At 46.4% G+C, this 18,324-nt stretch overlaps 2 protein-coding genes across 3 annotated transcripts in view; one reads left to right on the forward strand and one right to left on the reverse strand.

The window, feature by feature from the left end:
- ptcd3 (pentatricopeptide repeat domain 3) overlaps window positions 1-18,324 on the reverse strand; it is a 354,967-nt gene that overhangs the window by 141,036 nt on the left and 195,607 nt on the right. The gene's annotated exons all lie outside the window — the stretch shown is intronic.
- Window positions 1-18,324, forward strand: part of reep1 (receptor accessory protein 1) — a 107,318-nt gene that overhangs the window by 37,410 nt on the left and 51,584 nt on the right. For both annotated transcript variants that reach the window (XM_055649983.1, XM_055650054.1), the window contains exons 2-4: window positions 1,094-1,166; window positions 6,482-6,558; window positions 12,895-13,015. In XM_055649983.1, coding sequence (XP_055505958.1) covers window positions 1,094-1,166; window positions 6,482-6,558; window positions 12,895-13,015 — 271 coding nt within the window. The remainder of the gene's footprint in view (window positions 1-1,093; window positions 1,167-6,481; window positions 6,559-12,894; window positions 13,016-18,324) is intronic.

Below are 18,324 nucleotides of genomic sequence, written 5' to 3' on the forward strand. Positions count from 1 at the left end.
CCCACCTTCTGAAATCTCCCAAAGACATGCAGTTTTGTAGGTCCCCACCTGAAACATTACCTATCCAGGTCGTCCAGAGATGCTGTCTGACCCATTGGGTTACTCCAGCACTTTGTGTCTTTCTCTATGTCTATGTTTGTAGGTTCATTTCCCTCCGTAAATTTCAGGTTCATTTGCCTCTGTAAATTGCCCCCAGTCTGTATGGAGAGGATGTGAAAGTGGGATTACATAGAACTCATGTAATTACATTGATTACATCGATTACGTAGAATTAATAGGGTGGCACAGTGGTAGAGTTGCTGCCTTACAGTGCCAGAGACCCGGGTTTGATCTTGACTATGGATGCTGCCTGCTCGGAGTTTGTACGTTCTCCCTGTGACCACGTAGGTTTTCTCCGGGTGTTCTGGTTTCCTCCCACACTACCAAGACGTACAGGTTTGTAGGTTAATTGGCTTTGGTAAAAATTGTAAATTGTCCCTAGTGTGTTGGATAACGTGCGGTGTGATCGCTGGTTGGCGCGGACTCGTTGGGCCTATTTCTGCACTAAATGACAAATTCTAAATCTAAACCTAAAAATGTAAACACATGTGAACAGGTCGGCATGTGCTCGGTGGGCTGAAAGCTGTGTTTTCATGTTTTCCCTTTCAATTCAATCAATCAAAGTTGTATCAAGGGATGTTTCATCTATTACTGTGAAGGCAGATTAGGCCACAGTTTTGTGTCTTATCTGAATGACAGTACATCCCACGGTCTTACACATCTTTCAATAAGATTAGTACGGCTGTCAGGGGTTATGGGGAGAAGGCGGTTACGGGGAGAAGGCAGGAGAATGGGGTTGAGAGGAAAAGATAGATCAGCCATGATTGAATGGCGGAGATGACTTGATGGGGCCAATAGCCTAATTCTGCTTCTAGAACTTATGAATAAGGACCTGAAGCAGTCCGTTTAAAGGCAAGAGGGCTATCATTGAGTCACAGCCAACATTTGGGATCTGCAACACCAGGGAGACAAATCATCATGTCAGTTTCCCTCTTCCACTAATACGTCAGTGACGTACGATGTGCATTATTGTAATGGACTTTCTCTTTTTCAGGCTGATTTTTGGCACACTTTACCCAGCGTATTCTTCCTACAAGGCTGTAAAGACAAAGAACGTCAAAGAATATGTAAGTATTGATATTTATTGTTGGTACATGAGTAAATCTCATAACGGTGGTTAACACTCCTCCAGTGGCGTTGAAACCCTCAGAGAATTCTCCTCGGCTCTCTTAATGTTTCATCTTGGGACTCATCCTCAATACCCCCTCACCCACCTTTTTCACCAATCTGAATCGTAAGGTTGTACAGCACAGAATAAGGCCATTTATCCATTGTGTCTCTGTCAATTTTGTAAACACAATCTAAGTATTCCCACACACTATCTTGTAGATTTCCTCTGTTCAGATTTACATTCAATACCCTTTGGAAAGTTACCATTGAATCTACTTTGTGGGTGAGGCAGCATCTATGGAGCGAAGGAATAGGTGACGTTTCGGGTTGAGACCCTTCTTCAGACTGATGTGTGGATGGGGGGGCGTGAAGAAGAAAGGAACTCCCGCCCCATCTCCCCCCCCCCCCCCCCCCCCCCCCCCCCCCCCCCTACAATCCTCTCATCTCGGGTATTAGCTCGGGAAACCCCCTTTGAACCACCTCCAGTACCACTATATAAGGTGACCAGAACTGTACACAGTATTCCAGGTGTAGGATGGAACTGCAGATGTTGGTTTACACCAAAGATAAGACACAAAATGCTGGAGTAACTTAGCAGGAAGGTGTCGACCCAAAACGTCACCCATTCCTTCTCTCCAGACATTGCTTCCTGTCCCGCTGAGTTGCTCCAGTCCCGCTGAGTTGATCAGTTATACCGTATACATGGATAAGATCAAGTCTAACTCAAGAACAATGGATAGAGCAAAGGGGGAAGATAGAGAATGCAAATATAGTGCTCAGCATTGAAACACACAGCTGCTCCAGAACATCTCAATCCATCTGAACCTCAGGGATAGTGGGCTGGTGGTGAAATCACAAGAGAAACAGAGACGATTAGAAGCAAAGACGTTACAGAGTATAAACTGCCCTGCAACATTGTGGACATTCTGATAATGTGAATTCAGTTCTCTTGCTGCTTTTCAATGCTTGTATTGCAACTTGTTTTTAATATCCACAGTCTCTATGACTGTTATTTTATTGTATTCAGCGTGGTAGAAATTCATCCTCTGTGGTATACCCTGTATATATATATATAATGGAGTAACATTTAAGCTTAGATTTCAACTGCTCAATGTTCGATTAAATTGACTTCTAAGCGTTTTTATATTTTATTTGTATATGGCGAGCACTTCAAACAGAATGAATTCCAATGACCTTGATGGCTCTGTCTACAAGGATATTGCACACAATTGTTCTCTTGAATATGAATGATCTTTGAATATAGGCAAGCAAAGGGAAATTTAATTGAATATACCATTATAATCTAAGTATAGATCAGAATTGTGCATTGATGTCTGTTTTATGTAGCTAAGTAGAATAAAGTATCCTGTATTTGGTAAATGGATGAGAGGACGTGGTCTGCAGGCAAAGTGCAGTCTTATTTTATTTGTTACCCAGTGAAGTTAATAAAATTTAAATCATAGGTAGACAAAAATGCTGGAGAAACTCAGCGGGTGATGCAGCAATTATGGAGCAAAGGAATAGGTGACATTTCGGGTCGAGACCCTACTTCAGATTTTATGATTTTATGATACCTTGTCAATCAGACATGTACCCCTGCAGAAATTCCAGTGCAAAAGCTGGATACCGTTTGAATGTTTACTAACCTCTCCCGAACCGTCTCGACCCGAAACGTCACCCATTCCTTCGCTCCATAGATGCTACCTCACCCGCTGAATTTCCCCAGCATTTTTGTCTACCTTCGATTTTTCCAGCATCTGCAGTTCTATCCTAAACAAAATCTAAATCATTGTCTATTTCTAATCAGTGGAAGTTTTGTTTGAAGTCAGAGTCAGAGTCAATTTAATTGTCATTTGGACCCCTAGAGGTCCAAACGAAATGCCGTTTCTGCAGCCATACATTACACACAAATAGACCCCAGACACAACAATAATTACATTTAACATAAACATCCATCACATAGCTGTGATGGAAGGCCAAATAAACTTATCTCTCCACTGCACTCTCCCCCCCCGATGTCAGAGTCAAAGTCATAGCCCCCGGCTGGCGATGGCGATTGTCCCGCGGCCATTAAAGCCACGCCGGGTGGTGCGAGGTCGCACACCGGGTCTTGATGTTGGAGCCCCCGGTGTGCGCTCGCAGAGTCCGCGGCCATTCCAGCCGCGCGGGGCAGTGGTGTCAGGCCCCGCTCCAGGAGCTCTTCAACCCCGCAACTCGGGCGGGAGAAGTCGCCGTTGCAGGAGCCCTGAGAAGCGGTCTCCTTCCAAGGAGCCGTGGGCTCCCGGCGCCGCCGTCCACAGACCTGTCGTTGGAGCCTCCGACTCTCCGGTAGCAGCAGCAGCAGCAGCAACGACAGCAGCAGCAGCAGCAGCGCTCCTCCACCGCTCCGGACCCGGCCAGCTCCGCGACGGCAACGGTGAGTCGGCACCTGAGTCCCCGGTCTCTTCCTGTTGGAGGCCGCTCCTCGTTGCGGCCTCAACGACAATGGAAACCCGACGAGAAAAGGTCGGGTCTCCAGTGCAGGGAGAGATTCACAAAGTTTTTCCCACCCCCCCCCCACACACACACACACCCCGACATAAAATAACAAAAACTACATAAAAACACAGACAAAAATAATAAAAACGCGGACAGGCTGCAGAGGCCGCTGCTGGCCAGAGCCGCGCCGCCTACCGGCATCTGCATCCAGCATCTGTGGAGCGAATGGACAGGCAAACCTTTGGGTCCAGATATAATAAGTCTGGGTCTATTTTGTTGATAGAATGCCAGATACAAGGCTAGTGGGCAGTGTAAGAGATCGTGATATTGGGAGGTGTGTTAATATGGATTGAAGACTGGTTATCACATGGAAGGCAGAGATTGGCATAAATTGATCTTTCTCAGACTAGGTTCTTGATTAGTAAGGGTGTCTGGGGTTATGGGGAGAAGGCTGGAGAATAGGGCTGAGGGAAATATAGATCAGTCATGATTGAATGGCAGAGTAGACTTGATGGTCCAAATTGGCTAATTCTGCTCCTATGATTTATGAACTCAGGAAACAGCAAATGCTGTAATCTTGAGCAAAAGACAAAGTGTCAAGTGGTTTATTGGGTCAGGCAGCATCTGTGGAGCGAATGGACAGGCAAACCTTTGGGTCCAGATATAATAATAGGCCAGTTCATTGGCTATATTTAAGAGGGAGTTAGATGTGGCCCTTGTGGCCAAGGGGGTCAGAGGGTATGGAGAGAAGGCAGGTACGGGATACTGAGTTGGATGATCAGCCATGATCATATTGAATGGCAGTGCAGGCTCGAAGGGCCGAATGGCCTACTCCTGCACCTATTTTCTATGTTTCTATGTTTCTAATACGTGGCCAATGTTGTGCCCCACGGATAAATCCTTGTGTCCTTCATTCATTTACTTTTTATGTTAATGACTTTGAGAAGGAGGAAAAGATTGCAACGTGCCAAAGTTTGCTGATGATGCAAAAATAGATGGTAGGGCATGTTTTGCAATAAGGATATTTGGATTATGCAACAGGATATATATAGGTGATTGAGAGAGCAAAACGTTACGTCGAAAGTGAGGAAAGTGTGAGGTCATGCATGCATTTAGTATAAAAGATGCAAAGGCAGACTATTGTCTCAATGGAGAGAGACAAGGACCATTGGGTTGGGCGGCAGGACCGTGGAACCAGGAAACCCGCCCGGAGAGGGAGTCGCCGAGCCTGGTCCCTGCTCGTCCGGAGAACCGGAGAGGGGAATGGAGGGAGCCGGCGATGGCGGACGCAAGGTCAAAGAGCCAGTTAGAGGAACTGGGATCTTACCTTCCACGCCTTCAGGTTCTGCTATGGGAGGCACCCCCCGGGCACAAAGGCTGAAGGTGGCCGGGCGAGGAGAAGAACGACAGTTCACTGGATGATCAGGATGGAGGCAACGGCTGCAAAGGGCCTTCAATGGCCAGTTGCCATTCAGACTTTGAAAATGGCGCCAATCCTGGCAACTCTTGTATATGTTCTCAGTGGATTATTTCTACACACTTTCTACTTAATCTGGGATTGTGTTTATGTATGGCAATGATTTACTGAACTGTATGGAAAAAAAACATTTCACTGTATCTCGGTACATGTGATAATAAATAACCATCGAAGCATCGAAGCATTGAAGCATTGAGCAAATAGGTGGAATACAGAGAGATCAAGGTGTGCTTTGGCACAATTCATGAAAAGTTGGCAGGCAGGTGCAGCCATTAATTAAGAGGACATAGTGACATTTATTGCCAGAGGATTGAAATTTAAAAATTTAGAAATGTTATTACATTTGCGTATGGTACAAATGAAGCCATCTGGAATACTGTGCAAATTTTTCGCCAAAGGTGTGGGTCAAACATAGAAACATAGAAACATAGAAATTAGGTGCAGCAGTAGGCCATTCGGCCCTTCGAGCCTGCACCGCCATTCAATATGATCATGGCTGATCATCCAACTCAGTATCCCGTACCTGCCTTCTCTCCATACCCCCTGATCCCCTTAGCCACAAGGGCCACATCTAACTCCCTCTTAAATATAGCCAATGAACTGGCCTCAACTACCCTCTGTGGCAGAGAGTTGCCCAGAGATTCACCACTCTATTGTGTGAAAAAAAGTTCTTAGATCATCTCGCAGGCAGGTGGGACTAATGTAGATGGGGCGTGTTGGCCAGTGTGGGCAAGATGGGGCATGTTGGCCAGTGTGGCCAAGATGGGCTGAAGGACCAGTTTCCACGCCGTAAGACTATGACTCTATAACTCTGGTGTAGTGAATCTCTGGAAATTATTTAGACTCTCTAGTTGCAGGGACAAGGATGTTGTAACTGTTTAAAGTGGAAGATCGAGGGATTGAAAGCTACGAGGATCATTTTGAATGGCAGGGTAGGTCTAAGGAGCCAGGTGGCCTACTCCTCCTAGTTGATAGTGTTCTGGTGAAATGTGGGGGTGTATTTCTGCAGTTAAAATACAGAGACCCTCCTTGTTCACCACACAAACGCAGCTGACTGCTCTCAGCACAAACTGAGGAGTGACGAGAACGTGGATACTAGTTCAGTGTAAATGAAAGCAGTGAATTCAATCACTATGTCCAGCTTCTATGCTGGAGGCAACCATTTTTATATAAACATTTTTTATCAGCTGTTTGAGCCACAGAACATCTGATTCATCAATATTCAAAATTAGTTTGTTGCACAATTTGTACATTACTGTCTTGTCTTTATCCTGATGTAATCGAATCATCATGCTTTACATTTGTTCTTCAAACTAGGTGAAATGGATGATGTACTGGATCATATTTGCACTGTTCACCACAGCAGAGACTTTCACAGACCTATTTCTCCCATGGTAAGACTGTTGTACTATTTTCATTAATATCCCAGCATAGATACTGAACGTAATGTCAACTCGTGTATGCAGTTTATTCTTTCACCAAATAAATTATTTTCCCTAAAAATCCTTTTATTTCCAATCCGCTGAATGTTTTGAGATACTGTATAATGGCATTAACCAAATTACACTTAAACCCCTGTCCCACGCTACGAGTTCATTCCAAGAGTTCTCTCGAGTTTGCCCTGATTCGAACTCGGAGATTTACGGTAATGGCCCCTCGTCGGTACTCGGGGCTCTCGTGGACATTTTTCAACATGTTGAAAAATCTTCACGCGTCTTCCCGTGCTTACCTGCCGTTAGCGAGTCTTCCCGAGTACCTGCCGTTTGTGTTACGAGCCGGTAAGAGGCGTCCCCGAACTCCGACGTACCCGCTACGTTCATTCTCCGTGCTTACCACAAGTTTGATTTTTTATTAAACTCAGGAGAGCTCTTGGAATAAACTCGTACCATGGGACAGGGCTATTAAAGGACGTAATACATGTGTTACGTTGTAGTTGTAAGAGATAGAATGGGCGGTGGGTGGCACAGCTGTAGAGTTGCTGCCTCACAGTGTCAGAGGCGTGGGTTCGTTCCTGACTACAGGTGCTGTCTGTTTGGAGTTTGCACGTTCTCCACGTGACCACGTAGGTTTTCCCCGGGTGCTCCGGTTTCCCTCCACACTCCAAAGGCGTACAGGTTTGTAGGTTAATTGGCTTTGGTAAAAATTGTAAATTGGCCCTAGTGTGTAGGATAGTGCTTGTGTACGGCGTGATCGTTGGTCAGCGCGGACTCGTTGGGCCGAACGGCCTGTTTCTGCGCGGTATCTCTAAACTAAAGAAGGCACAGTTTCAATCTGGCAGATAGAATAGAATAGAATAGAATTACCTTTATTGTCATTCAGGCCTTACGGTCTGAACGAAATTTCGTGCCTGCAGTCATACATACAATAATACAATAATAAACAACAATAAACACAAATTAACATCCACCACAGTGAGTCCTCCAAACACCTCCTCACTGTGGTGGAGGCAAAAATCTTAGGGCTGCAGTCTCTTCCCTCCTCTTCTCCCTCTGCGCTGAGGCGATACCCCACCGGGCGATGGTACAACCAGTCCCGCGGCTCACCGAACCCCGCAAACGGGCCGGCTCAAACACCGCGGCCCGGGGTGGTCGAAGCTGCCGCCCTCCAGTCCAGCGGACGCAGCCGCTGGCCCGCGGCTGAATCCCGGACTCAGGTCACCGCCGCCAGAACGCCGTCCCAGCCACCGGAGCACCGTTCCAGACCCTAGCCGGACTGCCATCACGGGAGTGCCGTACCTCCCTCGAGCTGGGCCGCTCCGACGGGAGCGCCACAGCCCCTCACGGGAAAGTCTCAGCCCCGCGCCAGGCCGCCCTCACGGGAGCGTCACAGCCCCTCACGGAAGCGCCGTTCCAGCCCCGAGCCGGACTGCCCTCACGGGAGCGAGCCCAGGGCAAGTCCCGACTGGCTCTGCCGCCGGAGTCTCGAGGTCGCCAGCTCCGCCATTAGGCCTCAGCGCAGACGGAGGCAGAGAAGGGGGATACAACAAAAAAGTCGCATTCTGCCGAAGGGAGAGACAGAAAGCCAGAAAGCCCCGTTTCAACCCCCCCCCCCCCCCCCCCCCCCCCACATAAACACAACCTAATAACCAAAAACTTAATTAGACAAAACGAAAAAAAACAACACAAAAAAAGTAAAAACGAACGGACTGCAGGCGAGCCGCTGCTGCCAGGGCAGCGCCGCCACTTCCGGATATCTTCAGTGTTCTTACCCCAACTGAGATAAACAAAAGATTGATCATTAATGGTGGGACCATGTACATTTTACACAGGCTCCACCTGTTGAAGCAGTTTTCATTCCTTTCATTTAATAAGGTCCGGTCAGTTGTTTAAGCTGTGACCCTTTGTCAATGAAAAGTACAGTACTGACATTCAGGAGACAAAGTGCCCCGCAGTACATGTAGAATTTCCAGTTGAGGAACAGAACATGCATCCAGACTGGTCAATGCCTGCGTTTATTCTCGCACCAACCTCACTCCCCCCCCTTCCCTCCTACAAAGTGCTCGCCATTATTCAGCCACTGTGAAATAACTACACATTATGTTCCGTGGAATAAAATGCTCTGTTTGTTAACAGTGATGTGCCAGGAATACTCAATGTAAAGGTAATGCTGTGTCCCCATCCCCCTCACCAACATTGGTTAGAACATTGGCACATTATTCTATTACTATGCTGCACTACCGGCTGAGATGGATTTAAGAGAGAGTTAGATAGAGCTCTAGGGGCCAGTGGAATCAAGGGATATGGGGGGAAGGCAGGCACGGGTTACTGATTGGGGACGATCAGCCATGATCACAATGAATGGCGGTGCTGGCTCGAAGGGCCGAATGGCCTCCTCCTGCACCTATTTTCAATGTTTCTATGTAGAGTATTTAAGTATCATGGATGCTTACACCCACTGAGTCATTCTGATTGAACTGATGCTCCTTGTAAGGCACTGTCTAAAGAATGCAAAGTGCTGGAGTAACTCAGTGGATCAGGCAGCATCTCTGGAGAAAATGGATGGGCAATATTTCAGGTTGGGAGCCCTTCTTCGGTCTTGTTTTGGGTCAGGACCCTTCTTCAGACTGTCAATCTCTATCCACTGTTAAACCACCATGTTTTTTTCAAGGTTGTTTTAGTTTCAGTGTAGCTCAGTTTAGAATTACAGCCTGGAAACAGGCCCTTCAGCCCACCAAATCCAGGCTGACCATCGATTACCCGTTCCCACTAGTTCTCTGTTATCCCACTTACTCATCCACTCCTTACACACTACTGAGGCCAATTAACCTGCAACTCTGCATGTGCTTGGGATGTGGAAAGCATCCCAAACTGGAGCATCCAGAGCAAAAGCCCCATGGCAACAGGGAGAACGTGCAAACTCCACACAGTCAGGATCTAACCCTGGTCTCTGGCATCGTGAGGCAGCAGCTCTATCAGCTGCGCCGCTGTGCCATCTATTATATTGTCTTTTCTGGCTAAATAATACAAAGGCATAATTCCTCCATTTAGCCTCACACTGCTGATTATCGCAGATTATGGAGCTGGGTTCCGGCAATTGGGTGACAAAAAGTAGGTTAGAAATGGCCTCTGCTCTTAACGATCTTGTAGAGATCTATGGCACAGGAAGAGGCCACTCGTCACATCATGAACTCATCCCACTTCCCATCCTCCCTGGGCTTTGGGTCAAGTGGCGTGAAGATTTACTGGATGTAGGACACCATTGTGAAATTTATTTGGGCAGTGCCATTCAGTACTTAGTGGGATGGGATTTCACTGTGAAGTAAAGTTGGACAGTGCCAGGAGTGGAGATCTCCTGATTATTGACACTTATTGGCAAAGTAATTTGAATGGGTTTTGGTTTGATGGCAGTGCTAAGTGGCAATAATCAATATGGTGCTGTGGAGGGAACGTTTCTATACAGATGCACCTGCTGTACTTAATGAGAACATAAATCTAATATTGATGGTGACCCCCCGATGTGTTCTCAACTCTGCTCTGCATTTAGTAACATTAACTTCATAAGTGATAGGCGCAAAATTTGGCCATTCGGCCCATCAAGTGTACTTCGCAATTCAATCATGGCTGATCTACCTTCCCCTCTCAACTCCATCTCTTGCCTTCTCCCCGTAACCCATGACTCCCATCTCAGCTCAACCCTATCATTTCCTTTAAACTACAAATTGAAATGGAAAAGGAACTAATCATTCAGAGGAACATTAAGAATCAGATTTAAAAGCAACTCCTGCCCATGTCCCGGAGATCCACTTTGCTCCTTGATTCACTAAATTGTTAATCAATACACACTCATTGTTAATGGAAGATGGTTAGGATGCAAGAAGGCTCTCAATTCCACACACTTCAATTGACTTTTTAAAAGATGGATCCAAGTAATCCCATCACCCTGACCAAAGATTACAGAGGAGCTGGTAGATGTGGGCGCCATGACAGAAGCCCATTAAAAAAAACCCTCATAGATATGATTCCCAAAATGGCGCTAAACAAATTACCCACAAGTCCATGACCGTACCACAGCTTTTTCGTCGAGTGGTTTATCTTCCTCCTCCATGATCTTTGACCCTGACCTTTCCACGAAACGTGTAAAACCTTTCCCCTTTCGGGTATTATACCATATTAAATTACATTTTGAAAATCAGAGCTGGCGTTTCTGCTTCTACTGAACATTTTGAATCCTAACATAAAAGAAATTCATCTTTCATTCTTGTGATACTTTAGTTTACTTGAAAGACGCAAAGTGGAAACAGGCCCTTCAGTCCATCGAGTCCGTGCCGACCAGCGATCACCCCATCCACTCGTGCCATGATCACAGTGAATGGCGGTGCTGGCTCGAAGGACCGAATGATCAGCTATGATCACAGTGAATGGCGGTGCTGGCTCGAAGGGCCGAACGGCCTACTCCTGCACCTATTGTCTATTGTCTATCCAAAACATTAGTGCCAATTTACAATTTTAACTGAAGCCAATTAATCTACAAACCTGCCCATTTTTGCAGCATGGGGATGGGGGGGGGGAAATGGAGCACCGGGAGAAAACCTACGAGGATCACGGGGAAAATAGTCAAACTCTGTACCGACAGCACCCGTGGTCAGAATCCAACCCGGGTCTCTGGCCCTTTAAGGCAGCAACTCTACCGCTGCGCCATGATGACGATGTGATATGTCATCCCTGATGAAGTCATATGAATCTGACCACAGCTGTCAGTTATTTTTCTTCTAATTATGCTCCCTTTTTTATCGAACCCTTCTCTGTCATGAGCAGTTCTGTCAGTCCCTCGCTTAACCTTTTCTGTAACGATGACCCCCAGTTTCCTAAAGGTTGGCTTTGAAGTTGGAGCTTTCCAGCCGAAGATCAAAGTCAAAGCCGGTGCTTTGGATCTGTTCTATACCCTGTTTACGCAGTTCGTTCTTTCTACAATGGTGGAAAAGCGTAAGGGGCCTGTCCCACTTGCCGATTTTTTCGGCGACTGCTGGCCTCGTATCAGAGACATTTCAAAATCCAGTGGCGACAAAAAACAAGTTGCGACACTTGAAAAACGTTGCGTGTCAAACTTCGTCACGCCGCGTCACGTCACGCCGCCAATTTCTCGGTGACCTGATTCGTCAGTCATTGATGCCGGCAGTCGCCGAAAAAATCGCCAAGTGGGACAGGCCCTTTAGAGTTAGGTTTCTCACCCGGGGCAACACGGTGGCGCAGCGGTAAAGCTACTGCCTTACAGCGCCAGAAACCCGTGTTCGGTCCTGACTACGGCTGCTTGTCTGTGCAGAGTTTGTACATTCTACCCGTGACCTGCGTGGGTTTTCTCCAAGATCTTCAGTTTCCTCCCACACTCCAAAGACGTCCAGGTTTGTAGGTTAATTGGCTTGGTGTATGTGTAAATTGTCCCTAGTGTGTGTAGGGCTGTGTTAATGTGCGGGGATCGCTGGTTGGTATGGACTCAGTGGGCCGAAGGGCCTGTTTCCGCGCTGTATCTCTAAACTGAACTACGCCTGAGGATCTTCAGTACTCTTGATCTATGATCGGAAGGCGGCGCGACTCTCGTCAGCAGCGGCCTCTGCAGCCCATCTGCGTTTTTATTATTTTTTTGTCTATGTTTTTATGTAGTTTTTGTTATTTTTTGTTGGGGGGTGTGTGTGTGTGGGGAGGGGGTAACTTTTAATCTCTCCCTGCACGGGAGACCCGACCTTTTCTTTGTCGGGTCTCCGTTGTCGTTGGGGCTGCAACGAGGAGCGGCCTCCAACAGGAGAAGACCGCTTTTCAGGGCTCCCGCAACGCGACTTCTCCTGCCCGAGTTGCAGGGCCGAAGAGCTCCTGGAGCGGGGCCTTACAGCACCGCCCGCGCGGCTTGGAATGGCCGCGGGACTCTGCGAGCGCACGCCGGGGGCTCCAACATCAAGACCCGATGTGTGACCTTGCACCACCCGGCGTGGCTTTAATGGCCACGGGACAATTGCCATCGCCAGCCGGGGGCTTTGACTTTGACTCTGACATCGGGGGGGGGGGGGGAGTGCAGTGGAGAGATAAGTTTATTTGGCCTTCCATCACAGCGATGTGATGGATGTTTATGTAAATTATGTTGTGTCTTGGGTCTATTTGTTTGTAATGTATGGCTGCAGAAACGTCATTTCGTTTGGACCTCAAGGGGTCCAAACGACAAATAAATTGAATTGAATTGAATTGAATTGAATTTATTCCTGTCTGGATGGTATTTCACACGAGTCTCTTCTTGTTCCACAGGTTTCCATTTTATTATGAACTGAAGATCGCCTTTGTAATTTGGCTGCTCTCCCCTTACACAAAAGGCTCCAGTGTTCTCTACCGGAAATTCGTGCACCCAACCCTCTCTTCGAAAGAGCAGGTGAGACAAGCTATGGAGTTTCATATCGCAGTACACTTGGTGACGACAGTCATGAAACTATTTCTGAGTTGTACATTTAACCCCCTCGATCTCAATTCCCCAAGATCAACACTGATCCGTATCCTCACCATCTATTCATCTTGGTCATAGTCATAGTCATGGGCTCTTACAGTGTGGAAACAGGTCCAACCTGCCCACACTGACCAACAGATCCCATCTACTAGTCCCACCTGCCTGCGTTTGACCCATATCCATCTAAACCTATCCTATCCATGTACCTATCACAATGTTTCTTAAACGTTGCAATAGTATATGCGTCAACTACCTCCTGTGGCAACTCGTTCCATACACCCACCACCCTTTGTGTGAAAACCCTTAGATTCCTGTTCTCTCTTTCTCTGCTTACCCTGCTCTGGACCTAAAACCATTCGTACTGCTGGCTTAGAAGTTCCAATTAGGCCCAGCCTCAACAACATTCTATGAGAGAGAATTGGATGATTTCCCCTGGAACACTGGAGGTTGCGGGGAGACCTGCCAGAAGTATATAAAATTAGGCAAGGCACAGATAGGGTAGACCCTACTTCCCAGGGTGGAAAGATCGAATACCAGAGGGCATGGCCTCAAGGTGAGAGGGGCAAAATTTAAACTAGATGTGCGGGGAAGTTTTTTTACACACTTCAAGGTGAGTGCTGAAACATTTTGCTGTGGGTGGTAATTGAAGCCTTGCACTTGTGGCATTTAAGAGACGTTTGGATAGGCACATGGATATGCGGGGAATGGAGGGATGTGGGTTTTGTGCAGGTAGATGTGATGGTCTTGGCATCATGTTCAGCACAGATATCGTGGACAAAAGGGCCTGTTCTTGAGCCATATATGAGTTTAAGAGCAAAGAGATCCTGCTGCAGTTGTACAGGGCCCTGGTGTGACCACACCTGGAGTATTGTGTGCACTTTTAGTCTCCAAATTTGAGGAAGGACATTCTTGCCATTGAGGGAGTGCAGCGTAGGTTCACAAGATTAATTCCCGGGATGGCGAGACTGTCATATGTTGAAAGAATGGAGCGACTGGGCTTGTATACTCTGGAATTTAGAAGGATGAAACATATAAGATTATTAGGGGATATATTGAAACATATAAAATTATTAGGGGATTGGACAAGCTAGAGGCAGGGAACACGTTCCCGATGTTGGGGGAGTCCAGAACCAGGGGCCACAGTTTAAGAATGAGGGGTATGTTTAAGAAAGAACTGCAGATGCTGGAAAAATCGAAGGTAGACAAAAATGTTAGAGAAACTCAGCGGATGAGGCAGCATCTATGCAGCGAAGGAATAGGTGACGTTTCGGGTCGAGACCCTTCTTCAGACTAAGGGATAGGCCATTTAGAACAGAGATGAGTAAAAACTTTTTCACACAGAGAGTTGTGAATCTCTTCCTCAGAAGGCAGTGGAGGCCAATTTTCTGGATGCTTTCAAGAGAGAGTTAGATAGAGCTCTTAAAGATAGCGGAGTCAATGGATATGGAGAGAAGGCAGGAACGGGGTACTGATTGTGGATGATCAGCCGTGATCACAGTGAATGACGGTGCTGGCTCGAAGGCTGAAAGGCCTACTCCTGCACCTATTGTTTATTGTCTATTGTCAATAATTGCAAATTCCTCTCCACCTTGATGAAGGGACTGCAGTTTGACACTATTCTTGGGCAGCCACAGTCGTGCTTTACCTTTAAGCAGATGCTCTCTCGTTTTGGATTCTACTGGGCTCTTGGGGTAGTAAACACCGCCCAGTCCATCATCGGCTCTGACCTTCCTTCCATCGAGGGGATTTATCGCAGTCGCTGCCTATAAAGGCTGGCAGTATCATCAAAGACCCACACCATCCTGACCACACACTCATCTCCCTGCTACCTTCAGGTAGAAGGTACAGGAGCCTGAAGACTGCAACAACCAGGTTCAGGAATAGCTACTTCCCCACAGCCATCAGGCTATTAAACCTGGCTCGGACAAAACTCTGATTATTAATAACCACTTTCTGTTATTTGCACTTTATTTATTCATGTGCGTATATATTTATATCATGGTATATGGACACACTTATCTTTTTTGTAGTAAATGCCTACTATGTTCTGTGTGCTTAAGCAAAGCAAGAATTTCATTGTCCTATACAGGGACACATGACAATAAACTCACTTGAACTTGAACTTGAACCTTTTCCAGTTTCCATCCACATAGCTGATTAAATCCCAAAACATTTACTGCTTTTGAAAAGCATAAGGCTGTGCTGCAGGGACAACACAGTGGCACAGCGGTGGTGTTGCTGCCTGACAGCGCCAGAGACCCGGGTTCAATCCTGACTATGGGCGCTGTCTGTATGGAGTTTGCACGTTCTCCCTGTGACCGCGTGGATTTTTTCCCGGGTGCTCCAGTTTTCTCCCACACTCCAAAGACGTACAGGTTTGTAGGGTAATTGATTTCAGTAAATTGTAAAATAGTCTCAAATGTGTAGGATAGTGCTAGTGTATAGGGTGATTCCTTGTCGGCACGGGCCCGGTGGGCCGAAGGGCCTGTTTCCTCGCAGTATTTCCAAAGTCATTTGTAGTGCAACTTCGGAGCACCATCTCCAATCTGAAGAAGGGTTCTCACCCGAAAGATCGCCTGTCCATTCCCTCCGCAGATCTGCCTGCCCTGGTTGAATAGGCTGGGTCTCTATTCCTTGGAGCACAGGAGGATGAGGGGAGATCTTATTGAGGTGTATAAAATCATGAGAGGAATAGATCGGGTAGACGCACAAAATCTCTTGCCCAGAGTGGGGGAATCGAGGGCCACAGGACATAGGTTCAAGGTGAAGGAGAAAAGATATAATTGGAATATGAGGAGTAACCTTTTCACACAAAGTGTGGTGGGTGTATGGAACAAGCTGCCAGAGGAGGTAGTTGTGGCTGGAACTATCCCAACGTTTAAGAAACAGATGGGTACATGGATAGGACAACTTTGGAGGGTTATGGACCTAACGCAAGCAGGTGGAACTAGTGTAGCTGGGACATGTTGGCCGTTGTGGGCAAGTTGGGCCGAAGGGCCTGTTTCCACACTAGATCACTCTATGACCCTAAAACCCACGTAGATCATGGGAAGAATGTCCAAACTCCTTACAGACAAGCACTCGTAGTCAGGATCAAATCCAGGTCTCTGGCGCTGTGAGGCAGTAACTCTACTGTTCTGCCACCATCAATCTCTTACCCTGCCCCTCTGCAAATATTTTTTTCAGAAGTCTATTCCCTTTTGAAGAACCCGATGGATTATTTTCTGTCATCCCTGTGGGCAGTGAGTTCCAGATCCTAGCTTCTATCCAAGTGAAAAATATCTTCCTCACGTCCCTTGTATATTTTTCCCCTTATGTTTTTAATCTGTATCCCTTGGTGCTCGAACCATTCGCTAGTGGGAACAGTGTTCCTTAATTATCATATCCAAATTTTAGGTTTCGTGGATTAATCAGAAGCAGTCATGATCTCGTGGCAATTAAAGCACAGATCAGTGACGTGACAGGCTGGACTGTTACACAAGACTGAAAAATGCCTTTTAACTGCGAAAGCTGAGATATTTCTCTGTTGTTAAATAGCATAACCTTTTCTCTCAGACTGCGCTGTGTCCTGGGTTTCTTGTAGCACTAGGCTATCTTGCATTGAAGTTTAATCCTCGCCAGGTGAGGACATTTGAGTAAAGCAGCTCGTTCAAATGTCAGAGTGGGTGCAGATGGCATGTTCCGAAATCTTCCTCAAGAGTCAAGAGTGTTTTATTGTCACGTGTCCCAGATAGAACATTGAAATTCTTATTTGCAGCAGCACAACAGGATATGTAAACATAGTACACTGTAAACAATATGATAAACGAGAAAAAAAGTTGAGTGTGTGTATATAAACACATACACACACTCACACACACACATGTATATAATCATAGACATATATTTCATACATACATATATATATACCGTTTATATAGTGTGTGTGTGTGTGTCTGTGTATGTATATATATGTATGTGTCTGTGTGTGTGTTTGTGTGTGTGTCTGTGTGTGTGTGTGTGTGTGTGTGTGTGTATATATGTGTGTGTGTGTGTGTGTGTGTGTGTGTGTGTGTGTGTCTGTGTGTGTGTGTGTGTGTGTGTGTGTGTGTGTGTGTGTGTGTGTGTGTGTGTGTGTGTGTGTGTGTGTATGTGTGTGTGTGCACATATATAAAGGGACATGGCCCAACATAGGCAGGTAGGACGAGTATTGATGGGCCATTTTGGCCGGCATGGGCAAGCTGGGCCGAAGGGCCTGATTCCGTGCTGTTTGACTGTGGCTGATGATGTCTGTGCCAAACATGAAGCCTACTTAAGCATAAATACATTTTTCAACAAGCCAACCAAGCATTTGACCAGCCTTAAGCAGTGCACAGAACTTTAAGGACCAGGATTCCATAAGCACAAGATAATAATGAGGTAAATATGCAGCAGAGGAAAGGCTTCTCTCAGTGTCTTTGGGAAGATGAGGAAGAACTGACACAAAACAATGTTAATACTTATCAGGCTTGTTCAAAAGGGTGAGTTTTTCATCTTTCAAAATGTCTGATATTATTTAACAGGGTCCACTCAATTGACATTCTCTTCTGCTCCCCTGCAGAATAGTTCAGAAGAAGTCAGAGGGTGGTGAATCTGTGGGATTCAATGCAACTGCCAGCTGTGGAGGCCAAGTCAATGGATGTTTTTAAGGCAGAGATAGATAGATTCTTGATTAATATGGGTGTCGGGGGTTATGGGGAGAAGGCAGGAGAATGGCGTTGAGAGGGAAAGATAGATCAGCCATGATTGAATGGCCGAGTAGACTTGATGGGCCGAATGGCCTAATCCTGCTCCTATCACTTATGAACATGAATTTGACAATTCATGTTCATTACCCAGGAATGAGTAGGTTAACCTATGATGAGCGTTTTTCAATACTGGGCCTGTACACGCTGGAGTTTAGGAGAATGAGACAAACAGAATAGTGAAAGACTTGGATAGAGTGGATGTGGATGGGGAGAGCATGTTATCACTAGTGGGAGAGTCTAGAACTAGATGTCAGAGTCTCACAATTAAAGGACGTTCTTTTAGGAAGATGAGGAGAAATGTTGCTAGTCAGAAGGTGGTGAATCTGTGAAATTCTTTACCACATAAGGCTGTGGCGGTCAAGTCAGTGGATATTTTTAAGGAGGAGATAGACAAATTCTTGAACAGTACGGGTGTCTGAGGTTATGGAGAGAAGGCAGGAGAATGGGGTTAGGAGGGAGAGCTGGATCAGC

This window comes from Leucoraja erinacea, chromosome 1, assembly GCF_028641065.1.
Source record: "Leucoraja erinacea ecotype New England chromosome 1, Leri_hhj_1, whole genome shotgun sequence".
Classification (NCBI taxonomy): Eukaryota; Metazoa; Chordata; class Chondrichthyes; order Rajiformes; family Rajidae; genus Leucoraja; species Leucoraja erinaceus.